The sequence below is a fragment of the Hoplias malabaricus genome, chromosome 8, assembly GCF_029633855.1.
Source record: "Hoplias malabaricus isolate fHopMal1 chromosome 8, fHopMal1.hap1, whole genome shotgun sequence".
Taxonomy (NCBI): Eukaryota; Metazoa; Chordata; class Actinopteri; order Characiformes; family Erythrinidae; genus Hoplias; species Hoplias malabaricus.
This window is the reverse complement of record NC_089807.1, coordinates 34,172,699-34,187,448: the sequence shown is the minus strand read 5'-3', so window position 1 is coordinate 34,187,448 and position 14,750 is coordinate 34,172,699. Positions and strand designations below refer to the sequence as shown.

Here is a 14,750-nt window from a genome sequence, read left to right as displayed (position 1 = left end):
ATGGATACGCCCTCAGCAGCGTGCTCAGTTCCAGTATTGCTGTGGATGAATTCAGAGCCAGAAATAATCCTGTAGCGTCTGGAAAGTGGCATGGTTATTCACTGTTTACAGCGAGTTCAGATGAGAGTGATATAAATGTTCCCAAGTTCTTAACTTGTGCATAACGGAGAAAAGTAAACAATGCGTCTTGTGTCGCACATTTTTATTTATATAATACACTTTAAATGACCCCATGCAGCTCCACTGCATGATAACACTTTATTTGAAGCCATATGCCTATGGACACCATCACGGTTCAGCCTGAAGGACTTTTTATCTTTGGTTCCAGCAGGAAGTTAAATTTTCTGGCTCACAAACCAATTTGTGTTGGTGGAAATGTGCCAAATTAGGTTGGGAATGGGAAACCAAACCAGTTCCAGGTTGTTGGAACAGGGCTAGTTATGTAACTTGGTGTATCTCTTAAGGTGGAAGGGTATGTTTGAGCAAGAAGCCGACTGTAGTTTTTGTGGTTGACATTTAACTTGCTGTAAGTTTGTATTCACTGTTTTAGTTACCATAGAAACTCACTTGCGATGACTTTTATACAAAGATAGTGTTCTCCTGAATTGTGAATCAGTTCATTCTTAAGGCTGAAACAATAATTTAGTGTTGCTCACCTATGGAGCAGCTAATCTCTTTTGAAGTTTTTCAACATTTGGATATCCGTTCACCATCCAAACGCCTCCAGATGCCATTTCTAGGGCAGTGGCTTAGCCAGCAACACAGTGAGAGAATGTCTTAGCAAGTTCATACTGTAACATTTACTGAGCCAGGATTGCGAACAAACACTGGACCTTTTTCCAGTGCAAAGAAAGACTATGTGCACTGGAGTTAGCAAATGGTGAACAAACATTCTCTGAATTTTATTTTAAAAAGTGTATTGAGTTAAAGTTGTGAACATCGCCTTTAAGGCAGGGTGTTAACATGCTCAGTGTGCGGCTGAAAAAAGGCCTGCTCTCTCTCTCTCCACTGTCCTTCACTCTCTCTGTCCTCTCCATTTGGCTTGTGCGTAGAACTCAGAGAGACCCTGAATGGCTCAAATGCCTCTATTACGCTGTCAGTTACAGTGTCTGAAAGCAGGTTTATCTGTATGCTGGGAAATAATGGGGAGCATTTCTTGGGTTGGATGCGATGCCACATTTCATATTGCCTCATCCCCCCGCAGTCTGACAGCAGTAGAGTGATGCTCAGCACTGTGGGCGTCTGTGCCAAATAGACCCATCAGTGCAGCGCCTGCGCTCGTAGCGCATCACTAACCAACGCTAAAGACAGATTCTTTTTCCCCCGGACTGCATTGTAAGGGCCTTCCATGAGCATATGTGCCCAAAATAAAGAAATCTGCCGTCCGTTTCAGGAGACCCATCAATCTCGCAGCGTGCTCTCAGCAGGGAAAAGTAGAGACAGGAGTTGTCCATCTTGCATCTCCACCAGGCGCGCCAGTGAGACTCACACTACTCGGCACGTATGAAGAGTTATGACCATGAACTTGCGCATGCCTTTAACTATATTTTGTGCCTTGTCCAGCACAGAGTCTCATTTACTTTCCATCCACTGTCCACCTAGACATTCAGGAGTGACTAGAATAAAGATTTAAATAGTCACATTCAAGAAAAAAGCAAAGGAGCTATGTGGTGCTGATCTTTATCGACCACTTTCTTCATTCCATTCATACTATGTTCCTCCTTTTTTAATGTGGTTTGAACCCTGTACGCAAAGGTGTTTTATGGACTTCGTACATCCAAAAGGATTGGTTTTTTTATGTGTGATAAAAAAAGAGAGAAGGAGGCTGATGAAAAGGTGCAATGTTAAATAAAAATGCCTTTGTGAACATGCACGCCTTTGCCTGGAGCCCTTGCTGTGCTGGATGCTGTGAAAAATGCCATGCTTCTGCAATTGTTCGTTTTTTTCACTTGCACGCTCTTCTCTTCAGGGGACTATGCGCTATTAAGCCCACTGGCTTGCAGTAGTCTCTCTTGTGTGGGCAGAGAGTAGATGATAGTCAAGAGTCAATAAGAACTTTGTGATCTCACCTATATATAACTATATAGTAGAAGGAAATAATGTTCCTAAGCTCCTAAGTGTCCCAAAGAGATATTCCCGCTACAAATGACTAAGGCATATGCTGTGTTTAAACGCTAATTATGCCAAAGTTATACTCAAAAATATTTAAACATTTTATGTAGGCAGTAATATAGTTTGTGGTATAAAGTTTGGCTTATTTAATGAGACATAGAGGCTTTAAATGAGAGAACTGAACCTGCAGTGGTTTCCACATCCCATTGTGTTCCAAAATTGAGCTTATGGATGTGGGAGAGGGACGAGGAGGAGCAGCAGAATGGCAAACGTCTGTGGGCCTGTATGCTCACACTGGCTCCTATCAATCTTGATCGAAGAGAGACAGGAGTTGGCAAGGTCAGAATCAGGAGGGATGTGACCCCATCCCCGGTCAGTCTAGAGGCTATGATCTCATTAACCTGAATGGATGTCACTCACCTGTGCGTGTGTATATCATTATCCCCAGGGCGTGTCCTCCTCACCTGAGCCTTATATTGGGACTTTACACACACACACACACACACACACAAACCAAACAAACAAACCAAAAAAAACATAAAAACCATTGATTATTGTCCTATACCAGGGTGTATTAAAAATACTGTGCTGTTGTTTTAGAATGCATTGTGCTGATTAGTGTGGATCAGACACATCAGTGCTGCTGGAGTGTTTAAACACTGACCATTCTACTAGACACACTAACCTTGTTGGTCCACCTTGTAGATACAAAGCATCTCTCTGGTGTTTCTAAAGTTGGCTCAGGTCAATGCCCACAGGGCATTTTTGGCTGGATATTTTTGGTTAGTGGAATTTTCTCAGTTCAGCAGTGACACTAAAATGTTTATAAACTTTGGCAGCACTGCTGTGCCTGATCCATTTATGCCAGCACAACACACAATAACACGTAACCACCATGTCAATGTTGCTGCCATGTTGCCACCCAAATAATACATGCAATTTGTGGTTCTGTTGGTGTTAATGACATTTTATTGAAATATTGATGAACCAAAAGTGACCATGAAATATTTTTAATTTTTTACCTAAAATGAGTAGATCAATCAAGAGTCAAAAATGATAATAGGCCATTCATTCATTCATTCATTATCTGTAACCGCTTATCCAGTTCAGGGTTGCGGTGGGTCCAGAGCCTACCTGGAATCATTGGGCACAAGGCGGGAATACACCCTGGAGGGGGCACCAGTCCTTCACAGGGCAACACACACACAGTCGCCAATCCACCTACCAACGTGTGTTTTTGGACTGTGGGAGGAAACTGGAGCACCCGGAGGAAACCCATGCAAACATGGGGAGAACACACCACACTCCTCACAGACAGTCACTCGGAGCGGGACTCGAACCCACAACCTCCAGGTCCCTGGAGCTGTACCACTGCGACACTACCTGCTGCACCACCGTGCCACCCCTGTTAGAGCCATAATACTGGAATGTTCTTTTACTGGAGTAAAAGTCTAAACGGAGGACTTTTACTTTTACTGGAGTAATATTTTATCTTGGGCATCTGTACTTTAACTCAAGTACATGATTTGGGTACTTTGTCCACCACTGATATTTACTGAGTCACTTCAGCAGTTCAGCAGCGTCCACCCACTATTTTCAGAGTTGCTCTGTAACGTTCTTTTGGTCAGACAGGTGTCCATACTATTATGGGCAAGTGACCATGCAGAAGACTCCGGTAATGTCCTTGAATCTTGTCAGAATGTAGGCTGCATTTCTCAGCTGTAATGAAAGGAACCATTCGATTGGTTTTGCTTTCAGTATCATAATGCATGGTGTGCAACCTTTTAGAAAATATGAAGAAGTCTGACTTAAAAGACTAGCTCCAATATGCTTGAGAAGAACATAATACTAATCTAATACTAATTCTATAGAAGTAAAAAATATTTCACACCTTCAGTATATTTCAGTTTGTTTGGCTGCAATCTGTCTTCCTTCATTTCTTCAACTGCTCGTCTAGGCTTATCATTCAGAAAAGCTAATTTTATTTACTCAGCCATCCAGGGTCAGGAGACCAGAGTTGGCCTAGCTATCGGTGTCAGTAAGATGCCCCTCTGTCACCTCCCTGTTTTCATCTGTTGACTGGCATTCTTAGAATTGTCCTCTAAGTGTGTTGAGCTCTCCAGTCTCTTTGTGGTATCAGCAGTTGGAAAAGAATCATCCTGCTCGGGACACCTATTTTTTTTTTTTTGTGAAAACACACTTCATCATTATCATCATCATTGTCTTTTCCGCTTGTCCATTTCAGGGTCGCGGTTCATAACACATATTCATTCATGTTTAAATAAACATATACTCTGCTGCTGCATACTCTTCCTTGCACCTACATAGGTGTGGCCTGCTGGTCTCTGAGTTGTTGTAGCGGACGGGTGCCTTTATTTGATTGGTTGTTAGGTAGGCTGTGTTTGAATGTGCGAAAACTCCCTAGACAGCTAGGGTTAGTCTCTTTATATTAAATATTAAATATGTATTTATATTAAATATATATATATATATATATATATATATATATATATATATATATATATATATATTTACCCTGCTCTTCAATGTTTAGGAACCACACAGGACCACCACAGAGCAGGTATGATTTGAGTGGTGGGTCAGTCTGCAGTGACACTGACATAGTGGTGATGTGTTACACTGGTATGAGTGGATTAGACACAGCAACATAATTTTTAACACTATTTTATTCCACCTTGAAGATGTAAAGTCAAAGACAGTTGCTGCAAATTTTTGTTGGTTATCCTTTAGTCCTATATCAGTGGACACAGTTTTAATGTTTGTAATCCTGTTATCATTCAGTGAATGTATGTATATATACAGCATATTGTTTGGTGCCATCAACCATTTTTACTCCATTTGTAATATGTTTTTCCTTTATATAGAATAATGGTGCACACAAAGGCATTAATGTACTGCTGGTCCCTGTTCAGTGTCTGTCAGAGTCACATAGAGAGGTTTCTTCACACTTGAGAAGATTCATGGGCTGAAAAGCCCCTTTGATTTTCAAACATAATGAGCAACAAGGGCGTGAGATTAGTCGCTGATGCAGAGTGAAATTTGCATTAGGGAATGTACTTGTTGTAAGTTGATGCTTCTTTAAGGAGATGCCACAGGCAGTGAATATAAGTGTTCCCCCCACTAATAGCTGATTCTGCTAGACAAGACAAAATATCCTTCTTTTTCCATTCTAATAAGTAACTAAATGCTTCTTTAATGACTTGGAACAGCTTGGGAGCGGTTGCATTTACATTTTCTGAACTCTACAATGACACAATGTGTCGAGAACGTTCTTCAGGTAATTTGCACAGACTCAGAGTTCCACTGCATATTAATTCCCCAAAACTCCAACATCAAATGTAGAATTCATTTGATACCTTAGAAACACGCAGAGTGATTTCTGTGCTCAAATGAAAAGGCAATTTACAGGAGGCAAACTGAATTACGGCTTGAATTTTTTATAGCCTTGGCTACGGGAAGTAATCGATCGTGTGGCTTTCTTATCTCTGTGATGAGAAGCTGTTAATGTGTTGTCCTGATGCCTGTAAGATTGTACAGTGAGGTTAAGTAGCCCATGCTCCCTTGGTTAAAGCAAAGTTTGTAAACATTTAAAGCTTCAACATATTCTGTAGTCACTGTAGCCAGTGTAGACATGGCTATTTCTAAAAAAACACAGATCATTTATTCCTGCTAGTGTATTATTTGGATCAGGGGCGTTTCTAGACTACTTATTGCAGTGGGGCAGAAACTGAATTTAGAGATGCATAGCGGTACCCTTCTGCTTGCCAATCAGTCGTAAAGGGCACAAATATGCGTCAAAGCCTGTTGAACACTAAAAAAGTTAAGTGATATAACACTAAATTTACACTGCTGTGGACGAGAAATGAATAATAAATTAACACTAAAGATTTTTTTTACACCGTGACCCTGACTTTAAGTTTTCTTTTTTTGTTGCCACCATTGCATCCTCATTTTGTCCTCTGACATACACTTGGGGCACACTGAAAAAGAGAGAGCTTTTAAGTTACCCTCAGCAGTCCCCAATTTAAGTATGACATTATCTAGAATTAATGTCAGACTTTAAAATGAATGTACTCATGAGCAGTTATGTTGGGTAGTGTTACATGTTCTTGCCATCATTTTCTGTGTCTGCTATAGTGCCCTATTTTGGTAGGTTATACAGTAAAGTGGCTATAACCAAAACATTTAGCTATGAGCTATCATTACTTTCTCTCTTGTGTAGCTGCTGAAGCTTTTGGAAAGGCACTGGGGCATTATGGGACGTGTGTACAGTGCCTGTAGTAAATTAGCATGGCATGTTCTGCTAGTTCTACTCAACAATCCAGAACATGATTTTTTACTGCATGTATACAGTCATGTGAAAACATTTGGACACCCCATGAAAATCTTTGTAAATGTCATTTTGAACATTTTTAAACATATAGACATTTGAGCTTCATTTGAACAGAATTGAGAAATGGAGCTTATTTAACTCAACAAATGAAACTGAAGAAATTACTTATAAACAAAAATTGTCAAATGTAATGAACAAAAATGTACATTTCTTGTGAAGAAAACATAGGACACCCTATGCCCTAATAGCTGGTATTTTTCTCCTTTTGGCTGAAATAGCCCCAATTTGATGTTTCCTGTAACCATCTACCAATCTCTGACATCGACTGGGAGAAGGTTTTTCCCACTCCTCCATGCATCTGTGTGATGTTTGAGGGGTTTCTTGAAATCACAGACCACCCCGCAGCATCTCAGTAGGATTAAGATCCGGGCTCTTATTTGGCCATTCCTTAACTCTCCATTTGTTTAATACTTTTGAGCCATTCCTTGTGGATTTACTGGAATGTTTTGGGTCATGGTCATGTTGCATGGTCCACGTCCACTTCAACTTCAGTTTTTGGAAAGTCTCACATTTTCCTCAAGCACCTTCTGATACAGTGAAGATTTGATAGTAGATTCTATGATGGAGAGCTGGCCAGGCCCCGCTGCAGCAAAGCAGCCTAAAACTATGACAGTTCCACCTCTGTGCTTCACAGATGACATGAGGTTCTTGTGCTGAAATGATATGTTTGTTTGCACCAGACCTGTCTTCTGTTACTGTACCCAAATAATTCCGCTTTGGATTCATCTGTCCAAAGCACATTGCTCCAGAAGTCCTTGTCGTTGTCTAGGTGCTCTCTGGCAAACTTTAGTCTTGTACTGATGTTTTTCTGACAGCAAGGTTTCCTCCTTGTACACCTCCTATGAATATCAAACATGTACGTCTTTTCCAGATTGTAGATGCATGAACCTTGACATCATCTGTGGAAAGAGCTACTCGTAGATCCCATGATGAAATTTTAGGATTGTTGATCTGCTCTTGGACTGAACTTGCTAGGATGTCCTGACCTGGCCATGTTAGCAGGTAGTTTAAATATTCTCCACTTGTAAATTATGTTCCAAAGATAGGAATGGCTCATTGTTTTGAGATCTGTTTACATCCCTTCTCAGACTCATTCATTCATTCATTATTTGTAACCACTTATCCAGTTCAGGGTCACGGTGGGTCCAGAGCCTACCTGGAATCATTGGGCGCAAGGTGGGAATACACCCTGGAGGGGGCCCTTCTCAGACTCATATACATCTGTAACCTTCTTTCTGAAGGTCTCTTTAGGTCCCACCATGTTGATACCACTCACTTCAAAAATTAAGGGCAAATCAAATTAATGTCTGAGGTTTGAATAAGACATCCTCAGGTAATGTCCTCTTTAATGATGGTCTAATCACTTGGGGTGTGATATATATACCATTGCATGACTTTATAAACCTAATTGAAATGAATTACACAATCCTTTTTAAAAAAAAACACTAGGTAAGATTTGTTCCGTTACAGGTATGTGAACAATCAGAATAAATTTGAAGCTGTAATTTTAAAGTAAAATACTACCTAGTGTAATTTCTTTTTAAATTACTGTTAAATCTGCAAGTAATCTGCTCCCTGCTGATCCCCCGACACATTTTTCTGTGAGTGACCATTTACGTAAGGTTGGTGTTATGCACTTCTGAATGAAGTCGCAGCAGGTGAAAAACAGGTCCCATGTAGAGAAATGTGTGGTGCTTGTTCAAATCTGAGCTAGTTCTGAAAGTGACTTGTCCACATGATGGTTTGCAATGACAGCTTTGAAATGTAAAGTTGAGTGGACAAAAGCAGATTGGCAGTAGAGAACAGATTGGCTGTCACTGAAAGTTTTCTTGCTGAAATGCTCAGAAAGCAGCTTCCTGTTTTACTGCACTTTGAAATGAATTGTGACACATTTTCAAATGCAGCAATTTGCAAAACTATGTTAGCTTACTTGTAGTAAGTCCTGACGAGTTTGTGTTACTTTCTGAAAAATTTTGTGGATTTTTTTTTAATTGGCATGACAAATAAATAAATAAACAAATTGACACATTTTAAATGAAAATATTAATATTTATTTTTTCCCTGTAATTATAAAAGTGTATTAATAAAAATATTATTATTAGGGTTTTAGAGTTATTAGAGTTTTCAGTTGTATGATTTTAAACATTCTATACTAATGTACTGGGTACTCTCACTGGGTACGCTGTGTTTTATACTCACAATCCACAAATACATGATGTAATCAACTAGCTATGTAAAGTTTTGTGTTAGTGTCTGGGGCATTGGACTGCAGGGAATGGTGAACCTGCCTACCTGGGGCCCCTCCATCAGCCTCAGAAATCAATTTATTTCTGTTATGTTCTGTTTTTATTTTCACTGTGAGTTTCATGACAAGTTCTGTCCCCCTTCCTCACCCCCCTGCCTCAAAAGTGAAAGTGGGTTGAGCCACCCGCGCAAATCCATTGTGGAATTTCAGTGTTGTGGACTTACTGATTTGTGCGACCTACCCGATTTAGACGGCGCATGCGTAGACCTCCATGCCTGTAGTTGTAGCAGCAAAGACTGTTTTAACAAAGCTTAACTTAACACACAAGTTAGCCTTTCCTGCAGGGAATGGGCCCTTGGCAACATACTGTACTCAGGGCCCCAAATTAAGTGCTGGTGCATGTGCCGATGCACTCAAACTGTCCATCACTAGCCCGGATCAGTGGAAGGGTTGGAACTGGAAGGCCATCTGGTATAAAACCTGTAGTATGTTCACTACGTGAATCATAATGACATGCTGTGGCAAATTTGGGAGGAGCCAAAGAAAGACAAAGAAGATTAACATGTAAAGAGTTAAAAACAAATTCCTTCTTTCTCTCTCTCTCTCAAACATACCCACACCTCATTCTCCGTCATTCTCTTTGTGAACAGAAGCCATCGCTGGAGCTGGAGACATGTGTGCCAGACATTTCTGTACCTGCTGTGTCTCAGTACGCATGCCAAAGACGGACCACACTGGACAACCAAAACAAACTGCTCACTGTGAGTACACACATAGACACTCACACACACAAAGCCCAGGGAAAAGGAAGGCTTCATTACTCTGCCAATCACAATGTGATTAATTTCAACCTTGACCCACTTTCAAAAGCAACATTGGCCAAATGTGAGGTGTGGGAGTGCAGAAACACACACACACACACACACACACACACACAAACACACATATGAATAACCCTCAAACAGTTCAGGATCCTCATAATATGAAGCAATATAATGCAAAAAAAATGGAAAAACATACACATGATTTGTATATTGCATGCATAAAATTGAGCTGACTTAGTTTGTAATCTCGATGAAACGAAGGAAAACATATTTTCCTATCTACATCAAGGAAGGTCAATTGGGGCATCTTGGAAAAACATAAATAAAAGATCCAGTTTTTTTTTTAATAATTTTTTTGCAACACTAGCATAGATGTGTGATTAAAATCAGACAGCGTAAAGATTATACAGTTTCACCCTTGAGCCTATCTGAACCTGCTCAGTAACATCATCAGATATTAATGAAAATACATAATCTGGATTGCTCAGTTGCCAGCCGAGCAAACACGCTTATAAAAGCAAACAGATTCATGAGAGCAATTCGGGCCTGATAACGGCAGATAGTGATAATAGTCAGAGTGATTTTTTTTTTGTGGGAGAAAACTACCTATGACCTTGCCTTCCGTGGAGTGGTGAATTTTACTGCCTGCTGGTGAGTTTTTCCTGAAAAAAGAAGTAGAACAAGAGTGAGAATGGAAGAGTGTATGAGGAAGAATAGAAAGGTGGAGATAAGGGAGGTGAGAGAGTGGTAAAAGCACAAAATAAAATAGGGAAATAAAGAAAAAAGGGTGTGTGTGTGTGGGGTGGGGGGTGGGCAGTTAAACAAGACAGGAGCACTGAAAGCATAGCCACATAAACCAGTCCCAGGAGAGGAAAGGAGAAAGCAAAGGATGGTGAAAAACAAAGAACACTTAGGGTAGAACCTCATATGAAGGAAATGAAAGCAATGGGCAAAGATAAGAGAGGCTGAACCTCAGAGAAACAGTAGAAATACAGAAAAGCAGACAGGTAGAGAGAGAGAGATGCAGAGAGTGAAGATGGAGAGTTAACACACAGGATAAAAGGGAAAGAGCAAAACAAGAAAAACAGAATTAGTGTAAGTGAGGAAAATGGAGAATAACAGATGGAAAGAAAGGTAGATAATCACAGAAATAATGGATATAGAGAACTAAAGGGCTATGGAGGGAAAGGTAGATGGGAAAGATAATTGAGATAAGTGACAAAGGATGAGAGAGAGATATACAGAGAGGAATAAGTATAGGGAGAATATAAACTCCAGCTACAGTAGAGTGTGGAAAAAGTAATTAGAAAATAAGAAGTGATAGAAAAAAAGAAAAGACACAAAAAGCTTGGAGTGCATTTGGGGTCATGAGGCCAGCAAGCTGGAGGTGAGGGATGCTGAGCTCTGGATATTTGAAATGTCACCTCTAACACAGGCCACGGGCAGGATTTGCAGTCCTGCACACCAGTGAGGTGTCAATCAGCGCACACACTTTTCCTTAGAGACACAGTATTGATTTATTCATTCTGTGTTTTTCCTTATCCATTTCCCCATTTCACCCACCATCCTCCACTTTCTTAACCTTGTGATGCATGATAGCCCAGACTGACACACTGTTTAAGCTGCTCTTAGACATGCCTGACATGTAGTATGTGTGTGTGTGTGTGTGTGAGAGAGAGAGAGAGAGAGTACAGAGCTGCGGAATTTCTTCGTGGTTGCTGTTTAAACATTAATGAGCAGGGAATGGAAGTTCACTTCCGTGTTGTTTCCTTCATCATGCGGCCAGCAGTATTGCACTGGAAGTCCTGCCGATGGCCTTGTGATGGTGCTGTGTACTCCACTGAGTAGCTACTCAGATGGATCAATCTCTTTAACCATCCTTCAGGTTGTGCTCTCTCACATTCCTGTGCTTAATTACAGCAGGTGTGCACTCACTCATCCTCAAACACACTGACGTTTGTTTTCCTGTATTTGGGGTGCATGCCATCTATCTATGAACTTAGTTAAAGGAACACTACATAATATTAATTTATTCAATCATTCATTGTCTGCAACTGCTTATCCAATTCAGGGGCATGGTGGGTCTGGAGCCTACCCAGAATCAATGGGTGCAAGGTGGGAAAATACCCTGGAGGGGGCACCAGTCTTTAACAGAGCAATACACACTCACACCTATGGACACTTTTAAGTCACCAATCCATCTACCAACATGTGCTTTTGGACTGTGGGAGGAAACCGTAGCACCCAGAGGAAACCCACGCGGACACAGGGAGAACACACCACACTGCTCAGAGATAGTCACCTGGAGTGGGGCTCGAACCCACAACCTCCAGGTCTCTGGAGCTGTGTGACTGCGACACTCCTTGCTACTACATAATATTTCTATCTTTAAATTACAGCTTCGAAAATTTTCACAGCACTGACTATAAAACATGAATATGTGCCTCCACTGCCTTCTGTTCTACAGAAAGGAGCCAAAATTGTCCGCCATGTTTGATATCAGAGTCTGTGCAGTAGAGACAAGAGGCTGAAAAAGACGTGTCCTCATTTAGGCAGACCTTCAGCTGTGTTGGCTGCACATTAGCACCATGGATTTATTTACAGGTTGCAAACATTATTTTCTTGTTATTTTTCTTTTTTAAGAATTTTACATTGCACTGGGGCTATATTATTATCGCTGCTCCATTTAATTGACCTTAAAATTACAGCTTCAAAATCACTGCAATGCTCCCAAGACCTGTAGATCCTCTGGCATTGCTACTCTGGATTCAGCACTACAGAAATGACACTATGTAACTTTAGTACAGGCAAGGTAAGGAGTGGTTCAGTGAGGACTGCCTTTTGAATGTTATTCCATGCAGTTTAAGGAATGCATGTTATTCCATGCAGTTTAACAGAGCAAAAGGTAAATATGCAGTAACAAAACTAATAAATTAATATCTTTTGTGATAATATAGCACTAAAATATGGTATATACCTTATAAAAGGATACACCTTGTAAAAACTTCAGAGTGACAGCTGGCTTTGGTGGTCATCTGGCATTCATAGAACCATAGTTACATACCCAGCATTCTATTTCATGCCTCCTGACTGTCAGAGTGTGGCTTAGCTCTGGATGAATAATACCAGCATGTTCAGGAGGACTAGAGCATCCTGCTATGGCTGGATCGAGGCTCACAGAACTGAGGTGCCCAAGCTTGCAGTTGAGAAAGGGGGTTGACCAAAAACTGCTAAGCAAATGTCATAGAGTGGTAACCCTCAAAGTGGAGCCTGTGAAGCTGAGACACTGCTCGCTGGGTGACAATAATGACCTGAGCCACCCAATGTGAGAACACTTGCTTAGAATCTGGGCCACCAACAGCGTGGCCACTGAAGCAGACAAAGATCTGCATTATCCAAATCTGCAGTGATCTTAAGTTCAGCAGACCGAGTGTCAGATAGGAACTGCAACTGTGCAGGAGAAGGCTAAAACAGACAAAGCCTGTGCGCATGACCTGTGCAATTAATGGCAAAATGTCTGTTATATGCCTCAGTGATAGTGGGGCACTCGTTGTCTGAGAATCAAAACCAATGCCAGTAAACTGAATGGATTGAATACGTAGATCGTATTCCCCAGTTCTCTTACATGGCACTGAAGAGTACTGATGTCTGTGAGGACATATTCCCAAGAAGGGAAGCATATCAGCCAATTGTCCAGGTAAGGAAAGATTTTCATGCCCGACTCCATAAGGGGACATAGGGCTACCTTCATGCATCTGGAAAAAATTCTTGCAGCCAAGGACAGGCCAGAAGGGAGGACCGAAAAACATCAGACATGTGCCTGCAAAATTGTGATATGGAAATATTCTTCCCACAGGACAAGCATTGTAAAACCAATCATTTGGGTTTACTGATTTGAGAACATCATTTACAGGCATCATCTTGAATGGAAGCTTCTGGAGATTAGTTCTCGTAAGTCTGAAATTGGCAAAAAACACTTCTTTTTCGGGGTAAGAGTAAACTGAACAATGCCCCCAGAATTGGACAGAGCTAACTACCTCCTCTATGGCAGAACTAAATTCTGCCTGCAGAATAGTGGCTGGACCTTAACTTTGCACATGGGTTTGTATGAAGGGACTGGCAGGGGTGTGCAGACACCTGAAGTTGGTACCCTGTTGATAAGACCCAGGGGTTCTGTGAAGCTCAGGCCCAAGCTATCAGCTGTGACTCCAAGCACAGCCTGACTTGCCATCAGCAGGATACTTGTCTGTGTTTAATGTCATTGGGAGGCCACTGTGGAGGGGCCACAGGTATGGCTAGGGTCTCCTGGGGGATGCCTGAGTGCTCTCTTTATGGTTGGAAGACAGCTCCTGCCCTTGGAAGACAGCTGCTCCCAAACAGTGTTTGTCACTGGGGAGGATGGAAGGGTGGGTGTTGAGGCTTGTTCGCCTGTAGCTTGCAAGATGCAGAGCGCACTACTGTAGTGCATAATTGTGTGCTGGTCCAAAAAGGTGATCGACTGCAAAGTGAACTTGCCCCAGTGTAATTCTACACATGTCAAACCATGATGTTTGTGAAGGTCATATTTGGTGTTGAATCCATGTCAGGACCACCATTAGGCATCACAACTCCTGGGTAATGAACCCAAGACCAAGGAGCACCAGTACTGCCTCCAATTCCATCTGCTGCAGGGATGACTCCACAGCTGATGTTGTTGATTTGACCGATTTGTGCCACATGAATATAAGCCTTGGTCATCGCGTGGTGAGACAGCTAAGGAGGCCACAGAGAAGACCAGAAAGGAAATCTGATAAAGGTTAGTCTGATTGGGATGCATTTGCCATTTTCCCAGAAGCATGTGCCAAGGAAGTGGTCTGCAAATGCAGTGGATGAGAAGGCAGTGTGAAACTCTCCAAGGTGTCACATTTCAGGAAAAGACATTCACAGGGCTGTATCTGAAATAAGCACTCATATTAATGCTGGGCTATACTATCCTATCCCAGGTGAGTTAATGCAGCCTGGGTAGTGGTCAGCAGGGAATTGGAGCTACCTGTCATGACCTTGTCTGTCTTAGGCAGGCCTGAACCAGTGTCCTCTGAGAACTAGTGATAGACAGTGGGCTGGTTGGAGGTTACTCCCGATGAGGCTGAAGCTGTATTAGTGGGGCTTCCCATAC

At 41.6% G+C, this 14,750-nt stretch overlaps 1 protein-coding gene across 1 annotated transcript in view; it reads left to right on the top strand.

The window, feature by feature from the left end:
• dntt (deoxynucleotidyltransferase, terminal) overlaps window positions 1-14,750 on the top strand; it is a 145,736-nt gene that overhangs the window by 10,714 nt on the left and 120,272 nt on the right. Inside the window, exon 3 of the mRNA XM_066679637.1 lies at window positions 9,422-9,532. Coding sequence (XP_066535734.1) covers window positions 9,422-9,532 — 111 coding nt within the window. The remainder of the gene's footprint in view (window positions 1-9,421; window positions 9,533-14,750) is intronic.